Source organism: Staurois parvus, unplaced genomic scaffold, assembly GCF_062004578.1.
Source record: "Staurois parvus isolate SC_StPar_1 unplaced genomic scaffold, SC_StPar_1.0 ptg000006l, whole genome shotgun sequence".
Classification (NCBI taxonomy): Eukaryota; Metazoa; Chordata; class Amphibia; order Anura; family Ranidae; genus Staurois; species Staurois parvus.
The window spans coordinates 10,585,335-10,611,145 of NW_028317802.1; the positions used below are offsets into that span (position 1 = coordinate 10,585,335).

Below are 25,811 nucleotides of genomic sequence, written 5' to 3' on the forward strand. Positions count from 1 at the left end.
CTATATAAATCCTATAAAATAATAATAATTGCATAAACAGTTCAGAATTCATTCTTTTAGGTCCCTTTCACATGAAGGGTCTGACCAGTTCCACCTGTCAGCTTTTCAGGTGAACCTAATTGGTGTACCTACCTACCATTGGTCTGATCTAGTCCACAAAAAAAAATCTGTCCTCCTTCGTCTAGGTCAGGGGTCTGCAACCTTTAAGACATAAAGAGCCACTTGGACCCGTTTCCGAGAGGGAAAAAAAGACTGGGAGCCGCAAAACCATTGCAACATTTAAAACAAATCCGACACTGCATATATTGCAAAAAGCGCTCTGGTCATGAAGGGGGTTTAAGGGCCCAGTAAGCAAAGGGTTAATCAGGGCCACAGTGTATCGTCATAATCACAATCATAGCCTTAGGTCAGTGGTGGGCAACCTTTTTTTTCAACTGAGCCAAATCTCGCCAAAACCACGATTGAAATTAATTTTGAGAGCCACATTTTTAAAACTGAAAATACATCCCCCATATAGTAATTCATCCCCCATAGTAATTCATCCCCCATAGTAATTCATCCCCTATATAGTAATTCATCCCCCATAGTAATTCATCCCCCATATAGTACTTCATCCCCCATAGTAATTCATCCCCCATATAGTAATTCATCCCCCATAGTAATTCATCCCCCATATAGTAATTCATCCCCCATAGTAATTCACCCCCCATAGTAATCCATCCCCCATATAGTAATTCATCCCCCATAGTAATTCATCCCCCACATAGTAATTCATCCCCCATAGTAATTAATCCCCCATATAGTAATTCATCCCCCATAGTAATTCATCCCCCATATAGTAATTCATCCCCCATAGTAATTCATCCCCCATATAGTAATTCATCCCCCATAGTAATTCATCCCCCATATAGTAATTCATCCCCCCTATAGTAATTCATTCCCCAGATTGTGTCAATTCACTTACCTTTGCTCCGCGCGTTCCTCTCGCCGTGTTCCCGCGCCGTTCTGGTCTTCAGGGCGGACTGTGAGAGGAGAGGAGTTCGTCAAGCTGCCCCGCCTACATCCTGACAGCCAATGTTTGCCACGCTCCGCGGGCCAGATTAAAAGGGCCGGATTAAATGTGTAAAGAGCCGCGGCTTGCTGACCACTGAGCTACGGCAACCCTATTGCCTGTCACCTGGTGGGCAGTGTGCTCCAGAGCCGCAGCAAAGGTGAAAAAGAGCCACATGCGGCTCTGGAGCCGCGGGTTGCCGACACCCGGTCTAGGTGAATCAGATATGGGGGCATTTGGGTGTAAACAGACAGTAGAGTCCTTTTTCACCCACCAGTCCATACAGCAGAGGGGGCTTGGTCTGTGTCTGGTCTGCATAAACTGACTGCATGTCATCCACCCGATCTATTCTGATCAGCAGGGGAACAGTGGACAGATCCCCTGCTGATCTAAACAGAGTTCACTCCATGTGAAAGGACACTTAAAGTGGCTTAGAAATGTAAATGTAAGGTATAAATGTAAGGTAAATATAAAGAAAAGAGTAAATACCTCTTCTGCTGCTCACCCACCAAACACCACTTCAATGAGCAGGAATCACTGTCTGAACTTCTGAGACCAACACTTCTGGGAGTATCAGCCTCCTCTGCTCCCATTGCACTCAGTGGTTTCTCCTGCAAATCCCACATCACTATAGGACACAACAATGGTGCAGGGCTTAACAGAAGGAACCGCTGACTGCACCAGGGAACACATAAGATTAATATGCTGAGAGTGATTGCCCTTCAACGGAACAGCAGCAGGGAATGTGGGGCAGGTAAGTATTTACTTAAAGTTACATTTTTGTGATAGAGCTGCTTTAACTGCTTGCCCGCCATCCTATAGCAGAAATACTGCTACAGGGCAGCAGGGCTGTGCAAAATTACTCATATATATATATATATATATATATATGGTTTTGCATTTCCGGGTAGGGTGCTCACACGTGCGCCCTACCAGCGCCGCCATTGGTGGCTTCAGCTGTCGATCATTGGGTCCTGGCTGGAGATTTCCCTCCAGCACCCGCCGATCACCAAGTATCACTGACAGGGGAAAGGTCTGTATGTAAACAATACAGATCTCTGCCATGTCAGCTCTAGCAGAGCAATATAAAGCAACGTGCTTACACAGTAAAGCACAGCACACAGTAAAGCACACACAGCACTCATTTAACCCTTTGATCGCCCCAGATTTTAACCCCTTCCTGTCCAGTGCTTTTAATTTGAAACCAATCTCTGTATTAGTGTCACTGGGGATGTCAGTGACAGTCAGTTCCAACCCAGTGTTAGAACACCCGATGCAGTCCCGCTATGAGTCACTGATCACCGCCATTACTAGTATATATACAAAAAAAAATACTCCAGTATATATACCGCCATTTGTAGATGCTATAACTTTCATGTAAACCAATTAATTTACACGTATTAGGATTTTTTTTTTAGCAACGACATGTAGCAGAATACATTTTGGCCTAAATTTATGACAAACTTTGATTTTTTTTTATTTTTTTACTGGCCATGTTTAATAGAAAAAAGTCAAAAATATTGTTTTTTATCTCAAAATTGTTGGGCTTTTTTTCATAGTGCAAAAAAAAAAAAATGCAGAGGCGATCCAATACCACTGAAAGAAAACTCAATTGTGGGAAAAAAAGGATGTAAATTTCATTTGGGTGCAGTGTTGCATGACTGTGCAATTGTCAGTTAAAGTAACGCAGCACAGTATCACAAAAAATGGCCTGGCCAGGAAGGGGGTAAATCCTCAGGAGGGCAAGGGGTTAAAGGGTAACATGTAATTTAATGTTATTAAGAATGACCTTTCCATTTCAATTTGCAGCCACTTAATGTTAAATTAAAAGCAATATGGCAACCTGGAGGCATTTTGTACACCATTGGTATACACAGCTTCCCTAGAAAATCAAGAAAAGTTCAAAAGCTTTTTGTATCAAGAGTAGACTAACTGGTTCTATCAAATCATTAAGCTACTTTTAACTTTTGCAAATGTAAGTGTTGCATATTACACACAAACACACACACGTCTGTACTTGCATACACATTAAGGCCCTGTACTAAACAGAATAACATCCAAAGATTTTTGAATATTTAGTTGAACAAATGTCATATCTGAAAACAGAAACAAGACATATCTAAATTCATAAAATCAAAGATGCCTGCTGTGATCATACCTAATATCATTTGACCAGATAAAACAGTGGATCTATGAGACACAATTAGTACAGGGCCTCTAAAGAGCCATCTATCATTTATTCACCCAATAATTACTATTTTATATGTGCTAGATAAGCAGTAGGAAAGCCTGTTGATTCATTGAACTACAAGTCACAGCATTACTGTTACAAAACAGCAGATGGACCAGAGGACTATCTAAAGTGTGGTTTCAACTAGCGAATGTGCATGCACAGGAAATTCATCATTCTAGTTAAGAAACCCAAAAGAAAGTGAATAAGAAACTGGGAGGAAATTAAAGCACAGACTCTGAAGTGCTGGAAGGGGTCGCTTTGCTAGGTAAATCTGCTACAACGTGCAAATATGCTGTGCATATGTGCACATTTTAGCAAAAAGCTCCTGGGAAGGGGGGAGGACTAAAATTATTTGCTCACTTTTGGTGGTTTAATTTCACTTTAAATTGAACTTCTATATCATATATGCATTGAATATTGCATATTCATATATATAAAATTGTATTATTATTGTATACACCTTTGCATGTGCCCGTGGAGAAAAACAAAACTCATGCCATTTGAGTCAAAGCCATGCTACCAGTGCAGATGAAATAGATGGAAAAGATAAATAAATGAAGCCATGTTTCCAAAGTAATGTTATTTTACAAAACTGAAGGAGTAACACTGAAATTAGTTGCAAGAAACACCAAGTTCAAATGCATTTCATGCATGCCACACTAAATAAGCCATATAATTAGGTGGTTTCCAAACATTTCTATGTATCACTGGGAGAGTAGCATTCATATGTTTTACTGCACTGTTTAAAGTCATAAATAGCATGAGGAAATGGAGACTTGAGGGGTAATTTACTTTGAAGTATACACAGCCAGAGCAAATGGATCCTGCCATGTTACCAGAGTTCTACTATAGTATTACCATACACATGTTAAAAGTGCTACAGTGCTACCACAGCGCTGTAAAGATAAAACAAAGGTGCCATGTTAAAAGTGCCTTATTTGTGCTGAAAACTGCACTTGACTGGCTCGATCAGTCACTGGTCGTAGGTGGGTGGTCGCTTGGGTGGGTAGGGAGATGCCCCTCCAGTCAGTTGTACTCAATGGTGGATATTGGCGGTAAACCCTCTTAGGGTTTGGGCTGCTGCCTTTCTGGTATGGCCTTGAGGTTGTTTCCACACGTATACTTGGAATAATAGTAAAGAAGGAGTGCCCAATGTCCAAAAGAATGCACTTTTGATGGTAGATTAAGAGGCATTTATTGAAATGGAAAGTACATCAAGCAACACATTTTGGGAGAAGACTCTCCCTTCTTCAGAACTGTTGCTGCACACTATTAAATGGGAAAAATTCCCACGTCGGTTATATATTTTCCAGGTTACTGCCCAGGTTTTCCAATTGCTGCCCCTGGAATGACAGTGGTCACTCTGTAATTTTGTCCTCCAAAACCTGGAAAATATATAACCGATATGGGAATTTTTGCCATTTAATAGCATGCAGCAACAGCCCTGAAGGAAGGAGAATCTTTTCTCCTGAAACACGTTTGTTTGATGTACTTGTCGTTACTCTCAATAAATGCCTGTTAATCTACCATTGAAAGTGCATTCTTTTGGACATCGGGCGCTCCTTGTTTTCTATTTTTCTATGTTAACAACACAACCATATTAATATATATAAAAGCTACATTAAATAGGGGCTACCATGATCTACCCTAGGTGAGAGAGCTTTTATGCTGAAAACTGCTGTCATTGTAAGTATGCTGCTATATCAAAAGTGCTTTCATTGCTCTAAGTGATTGATTTTCACCTCTCCTCTCTGGAGCTTTCCTTTACATCATTACATTCACTGAAGCTGGGTAATTCTTACAGTGGATATAGGCAAATGGAAGAGGATCGTGACACCTATAACCATGTTCCTATAGATAAATCTGACCCTGACAATCTAGTGTTAGAGGCTCTCATTGCCTAATGCTAACTAAAGTGAGAAAAGGCTACCACCAAAACACAATGAGGAATTGTCCTACTCTACAAATTGTTCAGATTAGTGTGAACATGTACACCAATCAGATACATCCACTATCTGAAGCTTTGTGTCTGCGCGGGCACATTTTATTAATGCTTCAGATATCACAAATTTTTCCTTTAATATGCACAAAGCAATAAAAAAAAGAGATAGAGGGATGACAGAAGGAAGGTAATGTAAATGATTACTTAGTAAAGAAACCTATAATTTTCATATAGTTCATTCACATATCCATATATAATGTAGGTAGGTAATTAAAAAAAATAATAGTTTGCTTTTTTTTTTTACATAAATATGAAATGTTTTATATTAAATGTTCACATATACCACTTTCAAGCAGCAGGTGGTCTTCTATGGAAGGTGTATCTCACATCTGCTAGAGCTTAAAGCGGAGCTCCACCCAAAAGGGGAAGTTCCGCTTTAAGGACTGCTCCCCCAGTCCCCATTAAGGATTGGCACCTTTGGGGGGCGGGGAAGGGAGCAGGTACCCTACTTTCGGTCCGATGGCCTAGGAGATCGTAAACGGAAGGTGTCCTCCCTCCCTCCCTCCCTCCCTGTAGTCTTTTGGGACACGTGACAGGTCCAAGAAGACTACAGGACCATTCAGAAAGTGCAGTGCTACTAGTGCATGTGCAGTGGGTACCGGGCTGTGAAGCCTACACTGAAGATGCCGGCCTCCTGAAATACAGGACGACCTGTGAAACGATCTGCGGGGGACACACCATGGGACCGAGGGACAGGTAAGTGGCTGTTTTTTTAAAAGTCAGCAGCTACAGTTTTTGTAGCTGCTGACTTTTATTTTTTGACAGGGTGAGTGGAACTCCGCTTTAACTAGAGAATGAACACTGAAAACACAAAGGTAATGATGAACTTTCTTTGAAGGTATAGCATCCTGTGTCATCTTTTATGCATCGTGTAATAGGTACTTGTAAAACAAAGAATGTATGCAAATATTTAAAATATTTTTAAAACATCAGTTTATAGATGTCTAACAAATGAAATTGACGAAAACGTTTAAGTTAGCTTTCAGGGGAAGTGGGTTTAATTGCTTTTGGTCACCACTCATTATTTGAACTACATAATATATAAGAAATACATTTGAGCCCTTTTGTTCTTAACAGTTAACATTTTTTTTCTGAAATCATGAAAACATACCTGAGAAGAAACGTTTTCTGCAAGCAAGGAATCCTTTGAGTTTTCATTTCCAATCCCCGAATCATCAGCATCAATGAGATGATCCACTGGGACATTTGGTTGAGGACTAAGGAAACCTAAGTCATTTTTCCTGGAATCCAGTGTTACACAAACATCATATGAGTAAGGCAGCTGCAGGGTTCCATGTGTAAACTGAGATATATATCTAGGATCAACTGTTGGATACAGGTTTGTACTCACAGATCCAAATCTGGAGGAATATTTGGACTCTCTGTATTTGGAGATGATGGCAAATATCACAGTTAGCATAAACAAAAATGATATTATTGCCAAGCCTATTACCAAATAGATCTGCAAATTTGACTGGGAGTCCAGTTTGCTTGACTGGTTGCTCATGTCAGGAATCATCTTTTGAAAACTATCAGCAACCATGAGGTTTAGAGTGGCAGAAGCAGAGAGAGGTGGGAAGCCATTGTCTTTTACTATAACAACAACTTTATGCTTTAAAGCATCTCTTTCTTGAAAGACATGTGATGTTCTGATCTCCCCAGTATGTTGATCAATAGTGAAGAGTGATGGCTCCGAAGACTGTAAAAAGTACGTCAACCAGGCGTTGTGTCCAGAATCAGCATCCGTTGCAACCACTTTAGATACTAAAGAACTTTGTTCAGAGGACCAAGGCACCATCTCAAAGAAAGGGCCACCGCTGTTTGTTGGTGGATATAAGATGATTGGTGGATTATCATTCTGGTCTACCACAAGAATCCTTAGACATGTGCTTGCATTCAGAGGTGGAGAGCCACTGTCTTTGGCAACAACTTGTACATTCAATTCTTTGTGTTGCTCATAATCAAATGATTTTTGTGCATAAATTACCCCGGATACTGGATTGATGGATACATGCAAGGGCATGGGTTCCTTACCATCACTGTTACTAACTACAGAGTAAGTCAGTTTTGCATTTTCTAAACTGTCAATATCTTTTGCTTGAATACTGAATATTGAAACTCCCGGTATATTGTTTTCTGGTACAAATACAGTATATGCTAATTTCTCAAAGGCAGGTACATTGTCATTGACATCTGACAAGTCGAGTTGGATCATTTTTAAAGAAGACAGAGGAGGAGAACCTTTGTCGGTGGCTTGAATAGTAATATTGTAGGATGAGGTTTTTTCTCTGTCAAGGGAGCCTTTTGTGACAATTTTATAAAAGTTGCTTGCCGAGGATATCAGCTTGAAGGGTACATCACCTATAACTTGACAAAGTACTTCTCCATTGTGTCCTGAGTCCTTATCACGGACTGCAATCAGTGACACCACTGTTCCTGGTGCAGTGTCCTCAGGAACAGGTGATGATAAGGAGGTTATGGATATCTCAGGGACATTATCATTCTCATCCAAAATTTCTATCAAAACTTTGGCATTAGAGACTAGGCCTCCTCCGTCTTTGGCTTCCACTGTAAACTCATAATGTTTAGTGACTTCATAATCTAAATGTTCTTTTGTTTTAATTTCTCCACTGCTGGGATTGATAGTAAAAGCCTGACGAATATTCTGCAACACAGCATTAAATGAATAAGTAATCTGTGCATTTATGCCTTCATCTGCATCACTTGCATAGACCTGTAATACGGTTGAATTTAATGCCACACTTTCTTTAACCTCCACTTTGTATATATTATTTGTAAAAACAGGGGTATTGTCATTGAAATCAGCAACAGATATCTGAATCAAAGTAGTGCCTGTCTGTGGTGGAATTCCACCATCAAAAGCAGTTAGAGTAAGTTCATAGCTGCTTTGAGACTCCCGATCCAAAGGCTTTTCTAGAACAAGTTCCGGAAATGCAATACCATCCGAGTTTGTCTGCTCTCCCAGAAAAAAATACTGATTTGCACTGAGCCTGTATCCTTTAAGGGAATTCATGCCAGTATCCAGATCTATTGCACCTTTAAGAATAAATTTTGCCCCTGGTAGGGTGTGCTCACTCATTTGCAATACAGTTCTGTCTTGTATAAATGTTGGTGGATTGTCATTAATATCTTGAATTTCAATCTTAACACTGAAAATATTTAATGGATTCTCAGCCACAGCATCAAAAGTCAGGACACAATCAGCTACAGCCCCACACAGTGTCTCCCTGTCTATCCTCTCTGCAATAGATATGTCTCCATTCTTTGGATTCATTTGGAAGTATTTTTCAGATACATCAGACACAATACGTAGTTTTCTTGCTGAGAGATCCTTTATATTTATTCCAAGATCTTTTGCTAAATTCCCAACAACTGAACCCTTTCTCATTTCTTCTGCAAAGGAATAAGGAATCTGACCAGAGACTGAATGACACAGCCAGGAAAATAAAAATGTTACTTGCCATCTGATTCCTTTAGGTCCTTGGTGCATTCTCCAGGCAGATATCTCTTTCATTGCTGGTGATATAGTGCTGAAACTCCTTGATGTATATATGATCCAGTTAAAATATCAGCAAAACATAAGCTTTCTTCTTTGTGAGACCTGCAGCATTCACATCCCATGCAGAAATGGTGTGTATTTCTTTTTGCAATTGTGTACTGCCTGACTAATAAAGATGTCTCTGGATCTCTCACATCTTTTCCTTATTGGTCAACAGCGGCGCTTTCAGGTGAAAGTGGGGAACTGCAATAACTGCAGAATTTTATCTGATGTTATATAGTAAATGAAATTTGTTGTATATTTTATTTTTAACCAGAATTCTAGTTGAGGTTGTGCAGTGAAAATGTACATGCTACTTGGCTGCAATAGTGTCCATTTTCTTTGTTATACCTTTCCTCAAGAGAAGTACAGGTAATTGTAATTCACACATCTCAGTGCTAGATTTTTTTGCTATGGGTGAGCACAGTACAAGTGCACATGATTAGATAATATTCTGTGCATTCTACATAACTGACTTATTCTGACTGTAACATGAGTTATGGCTATACCTTGAATCCATGATTAAAGAATCACCTTTTTGAACACCAAACCTGTGTGGGCATACATCTATAGGCAGTGATGGCTGAGTACTGGTGAAGGGCTTCAGTCTGCCATCATGACTGGCTATACTCCAAGGACAAACATGTGTTCAGGTCCAGCACCTGTATTCATAGCATTTAATTGAACAACCCATTCACTGCACATGACTATGTATCAGTCTAACTTTTAGGACTAGCCCCTATGCTGCATCATCAGAGACTGACAGCCCATCATAGGCAAGCATATCTTCTCTATTCTATGTTATTAAAATGTAAAAAATCAAAATTATGCTTGGCATGATGGATTTCTGGGCACATTCCAATATAATGTTTACTGTGAATTATTATCAGGATCTACATTTTGTATAGGCCCCATAGCACCGTGGCCTTTGGGCAGGACTGCCAAAGGTGGCATGAATACCCAGACACACTTTACATTTGACATTGTTTGTCTAAGCCCTTCTCATCGAGCATACGCATATATGCAACCCCACTGGACTGGACTTTTTTTCCATGGAGCCACATATATGCGTATCTGTCTTTGTGCTGGGGGTGTGCTGCTTGATCTAGGTCAGTGCCAGGGTTACTGTTTGGGTCAGGGTCAGAATTTTATTGGGCAGGAATTCAAATTTTTTTTTAAATTAGTATAATTGTCAGTTAGCATCAGTATCAGTGTCAGTGTGTTTTAGGTAGGATAAAAAAAGCAAAATGTGCACTATTGTTTCTGAGCTGTACATCAGGTACATACAACAACTAACATACACATATGTGGTATTGCCACAATCATCAGAAGGAGAATTTATGTTGGATTGATGTTTGGTGGTAGGTTATGGCAAGAAATATACAGCTGAATTAAAAAAAATATTTTTTTTTACTATTTTGGGGCAGTTTTCATTTGATAGTAAAATTAGGAGATATCCATTACCATTTACCATCAAAAGAAAGCCCATTTTGTCTTGAAAAAAACAAGGTATAATCCACCCAGATGCACAAAGAAGTTGTGATGATATGTACAGTTTTACTAACACAAAGTAACACGTGTCAAAATTGCAAAATTGTGCTTAGGCATTAACATCTGTTTTACCCTTAGGCATGAAGGGGTAAATAGTTCACAAGTCTTTTTTCTCTCATGTTGCTACTGCTCTTAGAGTTGGTAGCATATCGCATTTGTGTAAAAACTAACAATACTACTAGAGATGAGCGAAGAAATGAAAAATTCGATTCGGCTGATTCGGCGAATTCCAGTGTGAAATTCGATTCGATGCGAATTTCTCCGCTACGAAGATGACTTATTTAAAGGGTTTCTAGGCTTCAGAGAGCCTTTAAATTAGTGCAGAACACTGTACCTTTAATTTAAATGCCCTTGGAGATGAGGAAGGAGAAGGAGAAGGAGAAGGATGAGAAGAAGGAGAAGGAGAAGGATGAGAAGAAGGAGAAGGAGAAGGATGAGAAGAAGGAGAAGGATGAGAAGAAGGAGAAGGATGAGAAGAAGGAGAAGGAGAAGGATGAGAAGAAGGAGAAGGAGAAGGATGAGAAGAAGGAGAAGGAGAAGGATGAGAAGAAGGAGAAGGATGAGAAGAAGGAGAAGGATGAGAAGGAGAAGGATGAGAAGGAGAAGGATGAGAAGAAGAAGGCTGAGAATAAGGAGAAGGATGAGAAGAAGGAGAAGGAGAAGGATGAGAAGAAGGAGAAGGATGAGAAGAAGGAGAAGGAGAAGGATGAGAAGAAAGAGAAGGATGAGAAGGAGAAGGATGAGAAGAAGAAGGATGAGAAGAAGAAGGATGAGAAGAAGGAAAAGGATGAGAAGAAGAAGGATGAGAAGAAGGAGAAGGATGAGAAGAAGGAGAATGATGAGAAGAAGGAGAAGGATGATAAGAAGGAGAAGGAAGAGAAGAAGGAGAAGGAGAAGGATGAGAAGAAGGAGAAGGATGAGAAGAAGGAGAAGGATGAGAAGAAGGAGAAGGATGAGAAGAAGGAGAAGGATGAGAAGAAGGAGAAGGATGAGAAGAAGGAGAAGGAGAAGGATGAGAAGAAGGAGAAGGATGAGAAGAAGAAGGATGAGAAGAAGGATGAGAAGAAGGAGGAGAAGGATGAGAAGAAGAAGGATGAGAAGAAGGAGAAGGATGAGAAGAAGGAGAAGGAAGAGAAGAAGGAGAAGGAGAAGGATGAGAAGGAGAAGGATGAGAAGAAGGAGAAGGATGAGAAGAAGGAGAAGGATGAGAAGAAGGAGAAGGAGAAGGATGAGAAGAAGGAGAAGGATGAGAAGAAGAAGGATGAGAAGAAGGATGAGAAGGATGAGAAGAAGGAGAAGGATGAGAAGAAGGAGAATGATGAGAAGAAGGAGAAGAAGGAGAAGGATGAGAAGAAGGAGAAGGATGAGAAGAAGGAGAAGGATGAGAAGAAGGAGAAGGATGAGAAGAAGGAGAAGGAGAAGGATGAGAAGAAAAAGGATGAGGAGAAGGAGAAGGATGAGAAGAAGGAGAAGGATGAGAAGGAGAAGGAGAAGGATGAGAAGAAGGAGAAGGAGAAGGATGAGAAGAAGGAGAAGGATGAGAAGAAGGAGAAGGATGAGAAGGAGAAGGAGAAGGATGAGAAGGAGAAGGATGAGAAGAAGGAGAAGGAGAAGGATGAGAAGAAGGAGAAGGAGAAGGATGAGAAGAAGGAGAAGGATGAGAAGAAGGATGAGCAGAAGGAGAAGGATGAGAAGAAGGAGAAGGATGAGAAGAAGGAGAAGGATGAGAAGAAGGATGAGAAGAAGGATGAGAAGAAGGAGAAGGATGAGAAGAAGGACAGTTCTGTGACAGTTTCTGTCTATTTCTGACAGTTCTGGGACATTCACTCCATACAGCGGTTTCAACCGCTGTATGGAGGGAATGTCATAGAACTGTCAGAAATAGACTATTAATGACAGTTCTGGGACTGTCCTTCCATGCAGCGGTTGAAACATTGTATGTATTTGTTTCCATAAATGGATCCATTTATGGAAACAAATACATACAATGTTTCAACCGCTGCATGGAAGGACAGTCCCAGAACTGTCATTAATAGTCTATTTCTGACAGTTCCATGACATTCCCTCCATACAGCGGTTAAAACAGCTGTATGCAGTGAATGTCCCAGAACTGTCATAAATAGTCTATTTCTGATAGATCTGGGACATTCACTCCATACAGCTGTTTTAACCGCTGTATGGAGGGAATGTCATGGAACTGTCAGAAATAGACTATTAATGACAGTTCTGGGACTGTCCTTCCATGCAGCGGTTGAAACATTGTATGTATTTGTTTCCATAAATGGATCCATTTATGGAAACAAATACATACAATGTTTCAACCGCTGCATTGAAGGACAGTCCCAGAACTGTCATTAATAGTCTATTTCTGACAGTTCCATGACATTCCCTCCATACAGCGGTTAAAACAGCTGTATGCAGTGAATGTCCCAGAACTGTCATAAATAGTCTATTTCTGATAGATCTGGGACATTCACTCCATACAGCTGTTTTAACCGCTGTATGGAGGGAATGTCATGGAACTGTCAGAAATAGACTATTAATGACAGTTCTGGGACTGTCCTTCCATGCAGCGGTTGAAACATTGTATGTATTTGTTTCCATAAATGGATCCATTTATGGAAACAAATACATACAATGTTTCAACCGCTGCATTGAAGGACAGTCCCAGAACTGTCATTAATAGTCTATTTCTGACAGTTCCATGACATTCCCTCCATACAGCGGTTAAAACAGCTGTATGCAGTGAATGTCCCAGAACTGTCATAAATAGTCTATTTCTGATAGATCTGGGACATTCACTCCATACAGCTGTTTTAACCGCTGTATGGAGGGAATGTCATGGAACTGTCAGAAATAGACTATTAATGACAGTTGTGGGACTGTCCTTCCATACAGCGGTTGAAACATTGTATGTATTTGTTTCCATAAATGGATCCATTTATGGAAACAAATACATACAATGTTTCAACCGCTGCATGGAAGGACAGTCCCAGAACTGTCATTAATAGTCTATTTCTGACAGTTCCATGACATTCCCTCCATACAGCGGTTAAAACAGCTGTATGCAGTGAATGTCCCAGAACTGTCATAAATAGTCTATTTCTGATAGATCTGGGACATTCACTCCATACAGCTGTTTTAACCGCTGTATGGAGGGAATGTCATGGAACTGTCAGAAATAGACTATTAATGACAGTTGTGGGACTGTCCTTCCATACAGCGGTTGAAACATTGTATGTATTTGTTTCCATAAATGGATCCATTTATGGAAACAAATACATACAATGTTTCAACCGCTGCATTGAAGGACAGTCCCAGAACTGTCATTAATAGTCTATTTCTGACAGTTCCATGACATTCCCTCCATACAGCGGTTAAAACAGCTGTATGCAGTGAATGTCCCAGAACTGTCATAAATAGTCTATTTCTGACAGTTCTGGGACATTCACTCCATACAGCGGTTTCCGGCAAAAAGTGTATGTGCAGAGTTCCTCTATTCTGCAGATACACTTAGAGGAGCTCTGCAGATACACTTAGATGAGCTCTGCACATACACTTTTTTCCGGTTTGGAATTATTCTTATTTTCATCCTACTTCTTCTTCTTCTTCTTCATCCTCATCCTCATCCTCTTCTTCTTCTGAGGATGAGGATGAAGAAGAAGAAGAAGAAGAAGAAGTAGGATGAAAATAAGATTAATTCCAAGCCGGCAAAAAGTGTATGTGCAGAGCTCCTCTAAGTGTATCTGCAGAGCTCCTCTAAGTGTATCTGCAGAATAGAGGAACTCTGCACATACACTTTTTGCCGGCTTGGAATTATTCTTCTTTTCATCCTACTTCTTCTTCTTCTTCTTCTTCATCCTCATCCTCAGAAGAAGAGGATGAGGATGAGGATGAGGATGAGGAAGAAGAAGAAGAATGAAAAGAAGAATAATTCCAAGCCGGCAAAAAGTGTATGTGCAGAGTTCCTCTATTTCTGACAGTTCTCTCACAGCTTCTTCACATGTACAGCGGTTGAAATATCTGTATCCTAAATGGAAACTAATAGATACAAATTGTATCTATTAGTTTCCATTTAGGATACAGATGTTTCAACCGCTGTACATGTGAAGAAGCTGTGAGAGAACTGTCAGAAATAGAGGAACTCTGCACATACACTTTTTGCCGGCTTGGAATTATTCTTCTTTTCATCCTACTTCTTCTTCTTCTTCTTCTTCTTCTTCTTCTTCTTCATCCTCATCCTCATCCTCTTCTTCTGAGGATGAAGAAGAAGAAGAAGTAGGATGAAAAGAAGAATAATTCCAAGCCGGCAAAAAGTGTATGTGCAGAGTTCCTCTATTTCTGACAGTTCTCTCACAACTTCTTCACATGTACAGTGGTTGAAACATCTGTATCCTAAATGTAAACTAATAGATACAATGTTTCAACCGCTAAACATGTGTTCCTTCTGTCAGAGAACTGTCAGAAATAGCGGAGCTCACTGCAGGGACACTTTTGCCGGCTGATCGGGAAATGTTCGATTCGCGCACCCGAAGTAGGCAAAATTTCGGTTTCGACACGAATCGAATATTTCCTGAAATTCGACTCGAATTCCGGTTCGCCTAGTTCGATTCGCTCATCTCTAAATACTACTCTGTGTCAATACAGCAAGAAACAAATAGCAGACTACAGCACAGAGTGACTACTAGATTTCATTTATTGCTGCTTGTCAGGCACTGCTATCAGTTATAGTGCTTTACTGATGCAGTGTGATTATATTTTACCCTCTCACATTCACACAACCTTGATCTGCAGAACTTCAATTCATGTCAAAACCTCCTTCCCCCCATAAACGTCTAATGAGGTTAGGGGGAGTTGTTGGAGGCAGGCAGTTGCAGGGCAAATTTGCATGTGCTGTATATGTATAGTGTTCATAGACAGCATAGTACAAAGCCAAAACTAAAAAGAAAGAAAACAAATCATAAAAAAATAAACATAGGATTGGTTTTGTAATAAATACTGGCATAGAAGTATGCAAAGGACCAACCCAACTCCAAAATACAAGTAAAATACTAAATAAATACAATTTTGTTGCATCTACCCCCAAAACAAAGTTCACCAAATAACTGATATTTATACACACACACATAAATATAACATAGTAAAGTACATTAGTGTAAATGGCATTTACATGCATTTACATGTGATTACACATGTTTTGACATGTTCCAGATAGAAAGATTTCAGCGGGTTGTACTTTCATTTAAAACACTGGTGTGAACTAGGGCCATTGGAATACATGATCAGCAATGACTTGGGGTTGATATTAAAAGAAGAACTGAAAAATCATATACAAAAAAAGAAAGTTTTAGATTTCGTATTTTGCTGAAATGGGTGAATTTCTGCAAAATTAGATGAAAAGCTGGAGTAAAATGACAGGAGTAAGTAATCAGTGGGCACTGTTAAAGTCTACCATCCTGGAGGCAACTAGATTATATTGTAGGCAAGTTAGTAAACGGAAGAAAAAAAATATGGTTCACTAAAGAGATAAGTAGGATAGTAAAGGAAAAAAAATCAGCATATATTTCCTAGATTGTAAGCTCAAAAGAGCAGGGCCCTCGATCCCCTCATGTTTTGCATTGTATTGGTATTGTTCTGTCACATGTTCTCTCCCCCTTTGTAATGTACAGCGCTGAGCGAACCATTGGCGCTTTATAAATACTGTATAATAATAATAATAATATAGGAGATTTAAGGAAACAGGTGGTGTAGCTGACGGAGAAGAGTATAAGAATAGACAAAAGGAGGCCAAACACATTATCAGTGCTGCCAAAGCACAGAAAGAGGAGGAAATTGCTATATCTATTAAGAAACGAGGTAAGACCTTTTTTAGGTACATTAGTGGTAGAAAGAAAAAATACAATGGGATCACTGAAATGAAAACTGGGCAGAACACTTATGTTGAGGGAGCCCTGGATGTAGCAAACAACGCAAACAATTACTGTTGTTCAGTCTTCTCATAAATAAATTACACTAACAATAATAAGTTGGAAAATCATATTGGTTCTAGTAATGTTAGTTCATTTTTAGGATTTCCAGAGATAGAGGTAGCAGAGGATCTGGCTCGGTTAAATATTAATAAAGCAATGGGCCCTGATGGTATTCATTCCAGAGTTCTAAGAGAACACTGAGGTATACTTGTTGGACCATTAACTGATCATTTTAATCAATCTCTTCCTACAGGAGAAGTTCCCCATGGCTGGTGGACAGCTAATATTGTACCTATCCACGAGAAGGGCAGCAAGGTAGAAGCTGGCAATTACAGGCCAGTGAGTTTAACATTGGTTGGAGTCGGGTTAATGGAATCATTCCTGAAAAGAAGGATCATTTATCACTTAAAAACACAGAACTTTCTTGATCCAAAACAGCATGGCTTTACTGAGGGCATATCATGTCAGACTAATCTGATTGGATTTTTTGACAATATTACCAATGTTTTGGACCAGGGTGGTGCTGCAGACACAACATATCTTGATTTTAGCAAGGCATTTGATACAGTTCCACATAATGATCTAATACAAAAGTTTTACAAGCTAGGACTGGTTCTGTGGATATGCAGCTGGCTAAAGGATAGATACCAGAGTGTGGAAATTGCAGATCAATGTTTCTAAATGTAAAATAATGCACCTAGGAAAAAAGAAACCCTTGAGAGAGTACAACAATGGGGGTACAGTGTTGGCCAGCACTTCAGAGGAAAAGGACTTGGGGGTATCTATTTCAGATGATTGCAAAATGAGCAAACAGTGTGGCCAGTCAGTGGGGAAAGCGAATAGAATTCTAGGATGCATCACTAGAGGGGTCACCAGCAGGAGAAAGGAGGTCTTGATTCCACTATATAGATCTTTAGTTAGACCTCATTTAAAATATTGTGTCCAGTTCTGAAGACCCACTTACAAAAAGATATTGATAAGATAGAACAATTCCAACAAATATGGTGAAAAGTCTGGGGGATAAAACATATCAAGAGCGACTTCGGGAATTTAACATGTACAGTCTCGAGGAAAGAAGGGAGAAGAGAGACATGATTGAAACCTTTAAATACATCAAGGTGGTGAATAAGGTTTAGGAGGGCAGTATTTTCAACACAAAACCAAAATCAACAACACGGAGACATGACCTTAAACTAACTGGAGTAAAGTTCAAAACTAATCGCAGAAAGTACTATTTTACTGAAAGAGTAGTCGATACTTGGAATAAACTTCCAGCTGAGGTAGTGAGCCAGTCAACAGTAAATAGCTTCACATATGCTTAGGACAAGCGAGATATATATTAAAAAAGTTAAAAACAAAAAACAACCCCCCCTAAAAAAAACAAAAAACAACCCCCCAAACAAAAACAAAAACAAACAAACAACCCCCCCCAAAAAAAAACACACACACGCACATAAAAAAATGGACAGCCTCGATGGACCGCTCTGTCCTTTTCTGCCATCACTTTTCTATCTTTCTATGACAACTTGACAACTATCGTACCTGTGTTCCTGAATTTATTTTCAGAACGCATTGCAAAGCACCTGGTGTGAACCAGCCCTCAAACAGCTTATTGGTATAGATTCCACTCAAAATTTACCAATAACACTACTTTTAATTTTCAAACATTGTTGTAGTGCACCAATCCCTCCCTTTTGACAGTAATCTGGTAATTTTAGAACAACAGGAGAGGTATGTTTAAAGCCTAAATTTAGTCAATTTAAAAAAAAAAAAAATCAGCAAAAGGGACAGTATCAATACAAAGTGTCACCTGTGCTGATGGCTGATGCTTTAGTTGAAATTCAAAAACCTTCGACCCCCCCTCCCTCCATACTTTTCTGGTGTTGCAAGGGTTAATGGAGCTGAGGGACCCATGACAGGCACTCAACAAGAATACCAATTGTATCCAAACTTTCAACTCCTTCTCCATTTATAGAAATTATTCTTTTATTAGTGAAAAGCTATCTATGAATGGTGGAAAGGCAGAAAACTGAATGATCCACCTCCTTGGAATTGATAGTACAGCTTCTAGGAATGAGGAATGAAGGCAAAAAGTCAGAACTCTTGATGAGTGCCTGTGACACTTTCCTCTGCTCTAATAACTCCTGCAGCACCAGAAGATTACTTCTGCTGGGGTAGGAGGAATTTCAGAGGACTTTGGATGGCAGCTAAGGCAGCAGCAATCAGCACAAGGAACACTTTGCATGGATAGTAAGTACTGTCCCTTGTGCTGATGAAAAAAAATATGTTTAACTGAACTTAAGCTTTAAACACACCCACTGAAATCAACTTGCTGTCTCACACATACAGACATATCAGTACTAAAGAGTACTTCTAGCCACCAATCAAATTGAAGTTTCCCTTGGATGTTTGAATGGAATGGAAGAAAAGGGACGAGTAGTTAAACAGGAAGTACACTCTCATTATGTTACCTGACTGCTCCATGATGACTGGTTGCATAAGAACACAGATAACACAGAATAAAATAAATTGTGTGAATTTTGTTCCTTTAGCAAACCTGAAGCTTTTGCTGTAATTCATTAGTACCTTGCTGATTGATGTCTAGTGCTTTTAACATTTCAATAAAGCTTTAGGAGACTCATACACAACTATATTCTCCAGTCTCACATATACATTTTATGCACTATTTTACATCAAGTATCACTTTTTGTAACATTAATTTGCCATTATGTTGAATTACATTTTGAATCCTATTTGCTAATAGATATTAAGTTTAAAAATGGACAGGCGTGTACAGCTGCATTTATTAGGCAGAAAAAAAGGATATTTCCATTGTACAGTTGGATATTTTTGAGTTAGGAATAAAAAAAAAAATAGAAAAGACTCTAGAACTAACTAGAAGAAAGTAATAATGAAGAATTCAACCCACATTATAACCCCACATTTTTGCATTGTCACTGAAACAGGAATAGAAGTGAAATCTTCAGACTGGGGATGTCTGTTTAAGAGATAATTTTCTGGATAGATTTCCTCTCAGTTCCTATTGTGTCTGACAGCAGAAAAAAATTTAAAAAACAAGATGAATTTTAACGATTTCCTACTAAAAAACAAAAACGAAAGAATGTTTTGGCTGTGCTTGATATACTGTAAATTTGTAAAGGCCTGTAAACCTAATGCAGAGATATAGATAGATAGATAGATAGATAGATAGATAGATAGAGATTGTTAGTGGTTTATTCATGGAAACTGGAGAGAAGATGAAAAAAAAACTGGAATTATTGCCAATAGTGACCAATCAGATTTCAAGTAAAAATAAAAAAAGTTTTCTGTTTGGTCTCTTGGGTTTGTTTACTTCTTATCCAGTTTTCGTAAATAAGCTCCATAGACAGAATTATCAATTTAAGATTTATTTGTGATTTTGGATGAGTACTCTTAATGTATGGCATATTAGCTTTATATCAGTATGTTAACTCCAATTTGTCCAAATTGTTTCTCTGTTAAAATACTGTATGTTCTAATCTTATGAAAAGCATACCTGAGATGTGATATTGTTGGCAAGTAAGGAATCCTTGGAGCTTTCATTTCCAATCCCAGAGTCATCGGTATCAATAAGATGATCCACTGGAACACTGGACTGGGGTCTAAGAAAAGCAAAGTCCCTTTCACTAGAATCCAGAGTTACACAAACATCATATGAGTAAGGAAGCTGTAATGTTCCATTATTAAACTGAGAAAGAAATCTGGGATCAACTGTAGGATACAGATTTGTGGCCAAAGATCCAAATGAGGAGGATGACTTGGATTCTCGATATTTAGAGATTATAGCAAGTATAACAGTCAACATGAACAGAAAAGAAATCAATGCCAAGGCTATAACCAAGTAGAACTGTAAGTTGGACTGAGACTCTGATTTGTTTGTCTGATTGGTCATTTCAGGGATTATCTTCTGAAAGTTATCCGCAATCATCAGGTTTAGAGTGGCGGAAGCAGAAAGAGGTGGGAAGCCATGGTCTTTTACTATAACAACAATATTATGCTTTAAGGCATCCTTTTCTTGGAAAATTCGTGAAGTCCTGATTTCCCCTGTATGTTGGTCAATGGTGAAAAATGATGGTTCTGATGCTTGCAAAATGAAAGAGAGCCAGCCATTGTGTCCAGAGTCAGCATCCACAGCTACTACTTTGGATATTAAAGAACCTTGTTCAGAGGACCATTGCACTAACTCAAAGGCAGGGTGACCAGCATCTGATGATGGATACAGAATGATGGGTGAATTATCATTCTGATCTACTACAAAAATTCTTAGATTTGTACTGCTGTTCAGAAATGGATTTCCATTGTCTCTGGCATTGATCTGGAAGTTAAATTCCTTCTGCAGCTCATAATCAAATGTGCGTTGTGCATAAATAACTCCAGTTTCCGGGTTAATGGATATAAAAGAAGACATAGGATCTTTCTCATTGTTGACGCCACTTACAGAATAAACTACTTTGGCATTATTTTCACTGTCTATATCTCTTGCTTGAATACTGAATATGGAAGCTCCTGGTAAATTATTTTCTGGAACAAATGCAGTGTAAATCAGCTTCTCAAACTCCGGAGCATTGTCATTGACATCAGACACATCTAGTTGGATAACCTTTTTAACAGTCATTGGAAGTGAGCCTTTGTCAGAAGCTTGAATAGTAATGTTGTAGGATGGCATTTTTTCTCGGTCCAAGGTACTTTTTGTAATGATCTTGTAGAAATTGCTTGCAGATGACTGTATTTGAAATGGCACATCACCTATGATAAGACATTGAACTTCTCCATTTTCTCCTGAATCTTGGTCATGAACTTCAATCAAGGCCACCACTGTTCCAGAAACTATGTTTTCTGGGATAGGAGTAGTCAAGGAGGTGATTGATATCTCAGGAGCATTGTCATTCTGATCCAATACTTCTATTAATACTTTGGAATGGGCAGCCAGTCCACCTCCATCAATGGCTTGTACAGAAATGTCATAATGTTTTGTCAGTTCATAATCCACATGTCCTTTTGTTGTAATTTCCCCACTTCTAGGATTAATTTCAAACATCTGCAGAATATTATTTGCAATAGTGCTAAATGAATATGTAATCTCAGCATTCAAACCTTCATCCCCATCAGTTGCACTGACCTGCAGAACTTTAGAATTCAAAGGTATATTTTCTTTAATGCTTACTTTATACACTTCTTGGGTAAATATAGGTGTATTATCATTGAAATCGGTGATGGAAATCTTAATCAATGTGCTCCCTGTTTGTACTGGATTTCCTCCATCAACGGCTGATAAAATTAGTTCATGGTAATTTAGTGTCTCTCGGTCTACAGGCTTTTCTAGAACTAGTTCAGGAAATATACTGCCATCAGAGCTGATCCTTTCTCCTAAGACAAAGTGCTCATTTGGACTGAGTCTGTAGCCTTTTAATGCATTGTTTCCTATATCCAAATCTTCAGCTTTCTGCAAAACAAACTTTGCTCCTGGTAAAGCATATTCACTTATTTCTAATCTAATAATCTGATTGGGAAATGTTGGTGGATTGTCATTTATATCTTGAATTTCCATCCTAACATTAAAAACATTTAGAGGATCCTCAGCCACAGCATCAAAGGCCAGGACACAATCAGCTGCAGCCCCACACAATGTCTCTCTGTCTATCCTCTCTGCAATATATACATTTCCATTATCCAGATTGATACTGAAATATTTTTCAGACACACGTGAAACAATACGGAGTTTTCTCATTGAAATATCCTTCACATTCATTCCAAGATCTCTTGCTAAATTCCCAATGAGTGAACCTTTTCTCATCTCTTCTACAATGGAATAATTAATCTGACCTGTGACTGAATGGCACAGCCAAGAAAATAAAGAGATCATTACTTGCCATCTGATTCCTTGCAATGTCTGTCCATGCTGCATCTTCAAGCCAGTCATTTCTTTTCTTGGTGGATAAATGTAGGTAATATAATTTGAAGCCTATTTGAGTTAAAGTGTCAGAACACACGTCTTCTTCTTTGAGAGACCTGCAGCAATCACATCCCATGCAGAAATGCTCTATATTTTTGCTTGTAATTGTGTACTGCCTGCCTCATAGAGTTGCTTCTGGATCTCTTCTGTTTTCGTTATTGGTCAACAGCGGCGCTGTGAGGTCGAATTAGGGAACTGCAGTGCCTTAGAATTATTTTATTATTATTTGAGATATTATTACATTTGAATCAACTGTGAATTTGAAAATACTTTACACTCTGCAGTAACTTTTCTATGAATATATAGTTAGGCTTTCAACAGATGTTTGGATCAGTACAACAAAATAAATGAGGCACACAAGCAGTCAGTGGTAAACATAAAATTAATATAAATTAGGATGATTGAAACTTGTAAACATGTAATTACAAGAAAAATTAAAAAATACATATATGCTGATGTCTGTCAAAAGCATGAAAAACAACCATTTGTGTTCTTCCAAGTCCTCCCTGTAACATAGTTTTATTACTTCTTGATCCTGCCAGTGAATCTGTTACTTTCTGTAAAAGGCTAAACTGTCCAACAAAAAATAGCAAGAAGAAAACCTTTGGCTATAACTACTTAACCGCTTCCCACCCTATAACAGAAATACTACTACAGGGTGGTAGGGGTGCGCAACATCACGTTTATATATATGTGATTTTGCAGCTCCAAGTAGGGGGCACGCTCAAGTGCTCTACCCACACTGCCATTCACGGCCTCAGCTGTCAATCACCGGGTCCTTCCCGGTGATTACTCGCCGGCACCTGGTGATCACTGAGTATCACTGACGGGGCAGGGGTCTGTATGTAAACAATACAGTTCTCTCCCATGTCAGCTCCTTCACACTGCTTTGTATGGCTCTGCATAGCAATACACCTTCCAGGAAAGTATGTAAAATAATAAAGGTGCAGCGCTTGGGATAGACACAAAAATGCAGATGGTAATCAGATATGACATGCAATATGCAAAATCGTCTTTCAAAGTGCAATACGTGGTATCATTTCTGGTAATCACAGATAAATAAAAACGTCCAAGTAAGGAGACGTGTAATGTGGAGATCCTGTGGAGTTACTGCTTATGGTAGAAATGTGTGATCCAGAGGTGATAGGTAATTAATGAACAGAATGCGCACTCACCAGAAGTGCGTATAAAATCTCCTGTATCATCAGGTACATCAGGGCCCTGCACCCTATGAATATGTGCTTAGCACGAAACGCGACATCTGGACATCTAGCCATCGCTTGTGGCCATCCTGAATCTTTGGTCAGTATTGTGATTTTTACTTACATTACATTGGAATAAAGCTCATCCAAACAGTGTCACACTATGTTGGTGTCCCTTATTGAGCTCTCTTTGTGAGTGCCACCCTCCGCAGTGCCTGCCCTAAGAGGTGACCCCGGATGTTGTGCCTGACTGATGAACCCTGGAATCCTGTTGTGCCTGTGACCAGATGATGATAGCGAATGCAGCCTGACCTGAATACGGATGAGCTTACATGTACCTGATGATACAGGAGATCTCCTTAATGCGTATTTTATACGCACTTCTGGTGAGTGCGCATTCTGTTCATTAATTACCTATCATCTCTGGATCACACATTTCTACCATAAGCAGTAACTCCACAGGATCTCCACGTTACACGTCTCCTTACTTGGACGTTTTTATTTGTCTGTGATTACCAGAAATGATACCACGTATTGCACTTTGAAAGATGATTTTGCATATTGCATGTCATATCTGATTACCATCTGCATTTTTGTGTCTATCCCAAGCGCTGCACCTTTATTATTTTACATATGTGAAGTATAACACTAAAACGTTTTTCTGCATTTGGTATGTCTATGTAGATATACATAAGTATGATTTCTACATATTTAGCTTACTTTATGTAATTTTGAGATAAAAATTTATTTAAATGTCTTTTCAAAATCATTCTGTGTAAGATATATTGTTTATATTGACTGGATTTACTTATCATCTACAGTAGAAAAAAAACAAAAAACAAAAACTTTCTTTAGACTATTACCAAAAAGGACAAATAAAGCATATGTCCTTTTGTATGATAAGCAAATATTTATAAATGTGGCCATTGATGTTGAATTTTTTTGTACCTTTGGGCAAAAAAATAAAGAAAAGCACTTTTGTCCATGTTGCTTTTGGAGAGTTTAACTCTCTTTCTGTCTGTCAATTCGCGGTCAACACGATAGAACAGGAAGCAAGTGTAAATCTATCAAATTGAGCAACAGATAGCAATACGAACCTGACACGGGTCTTAATCTTTCCTAGTCCAAAAAAATAAGAAAAAAGTTTTTCTGCTGGGCTTACACTTTAAACTTTAAGAGGTATGACTGCGCCATGAACAAAAAGTATTTGATTTAAGTGAATTCCAATATATTATTATTATTATTATACAGTATTTATAAAGCGCCAATAGTTCACTCAACGCTGTACATTACAAAGGGGGACAGAACATGTGACAGAACAATACCAATACAATGCAAAACATGAGGGGATTGAGGGCCCTACTCTTTCGAGCTTACAATCTATATCCCTTTTCAATAAGTGAGTTATCTACTACTACTACTACTACTACTACTCTTACAACAAGAGTAGAGAGACAACAACATAAGCATTTTTTCATGAGATTAGCTTTCTTTAAACAAACCAATATCATTTTGTTGTCTCTCGTACTCACCATAATTATGGAAATTTTGCAAATGAACCACTTCAATACCAGGCACTTTACTCCCTTCCTGCCCAGGCCGATTTTCAGCTTTCAATTTTGTCGCACTTTGAATGACAATTGTGCAGTCATGCAACACTGTACCCATAAACATTTTTTATCATTTTTTTTCACATAAATAGAGCTTTGTTTGGTAGTATTTAATCACTGCTGAGTTTTTTTTTATTTTTTTGCTAAATAAAAAAAACCCAGAAACTTTTGAAAAGAAAAACATGTTTTCTTTGTTTCTGTTATAAAATAAATAACCTTTCTTCTTAAATATAGGTATTCTGCATTTCTTTGGTGAAAATACCCCAAATTAGTGTATATTATTTAGTCTGTAGGAAAGTTATAGAGTCCACAAACCATGGAATATATATCTGATCAATCAATGTACTGAAATGCCAAAAATGCCAGGATAGTACAAATACCCCCAAAATTACCCATTTTTGGAAAATAGGTATTTAGTAAGAGGCATGGTGAGTTTTTTGAAGTTGTAACTTTTTGGTACCATTTTTTGGAAAATGAAGAAATAAAAAAGATGTTGTCACCAGTCCAGTCCAGTATTATATAACTGGTATAGCGGTAATCAGGGACACTGACTGGTGACAGTATGTAAAAAAAATAACAATAATAATTGCATTTTTATTTTTTTCAAAATGTTCAATAATTTTTTTGTTTTTTTTTATATTT

At 38.6% G+C, this 25,811-nt stretch overlaps 1 protein-coding gene across 38 annotated transcripts in view; it reads right to left on the reverse strand.

Annotated features, from left to right (window-relative positions):
- LOC149474329 (protocadherin gamma-A3-like) overlaps window positions 1–25,811 on the reverse strand; it is a 440,639-nt gene that overhangs the window by 115,134 nt on the left and 299,694 nt on the right. Inside the window, exon 1 of one of the 38 annotated variants that reach the window (XM_089659404.1) lies at window positions 22,271–22,324. The exons of 35 other annotated variants lie outside the window; for them this stretch is intronic. In XM_089659404.1, coding sequence (XP_089515530.1) covers window positions 22,271–22,324 — 54 coding nt within the window. Of the gene's footprint in view, window positions 1–6,397; window positions 8,939–19,900; window positions 22,245–22,270; window positions 22,325–25,811 lie in introns of those variants that run through there. 2 more of the 38 variants (XM_089659252.1, XM_089658778.1) reach the window with 2 other exon arrangements.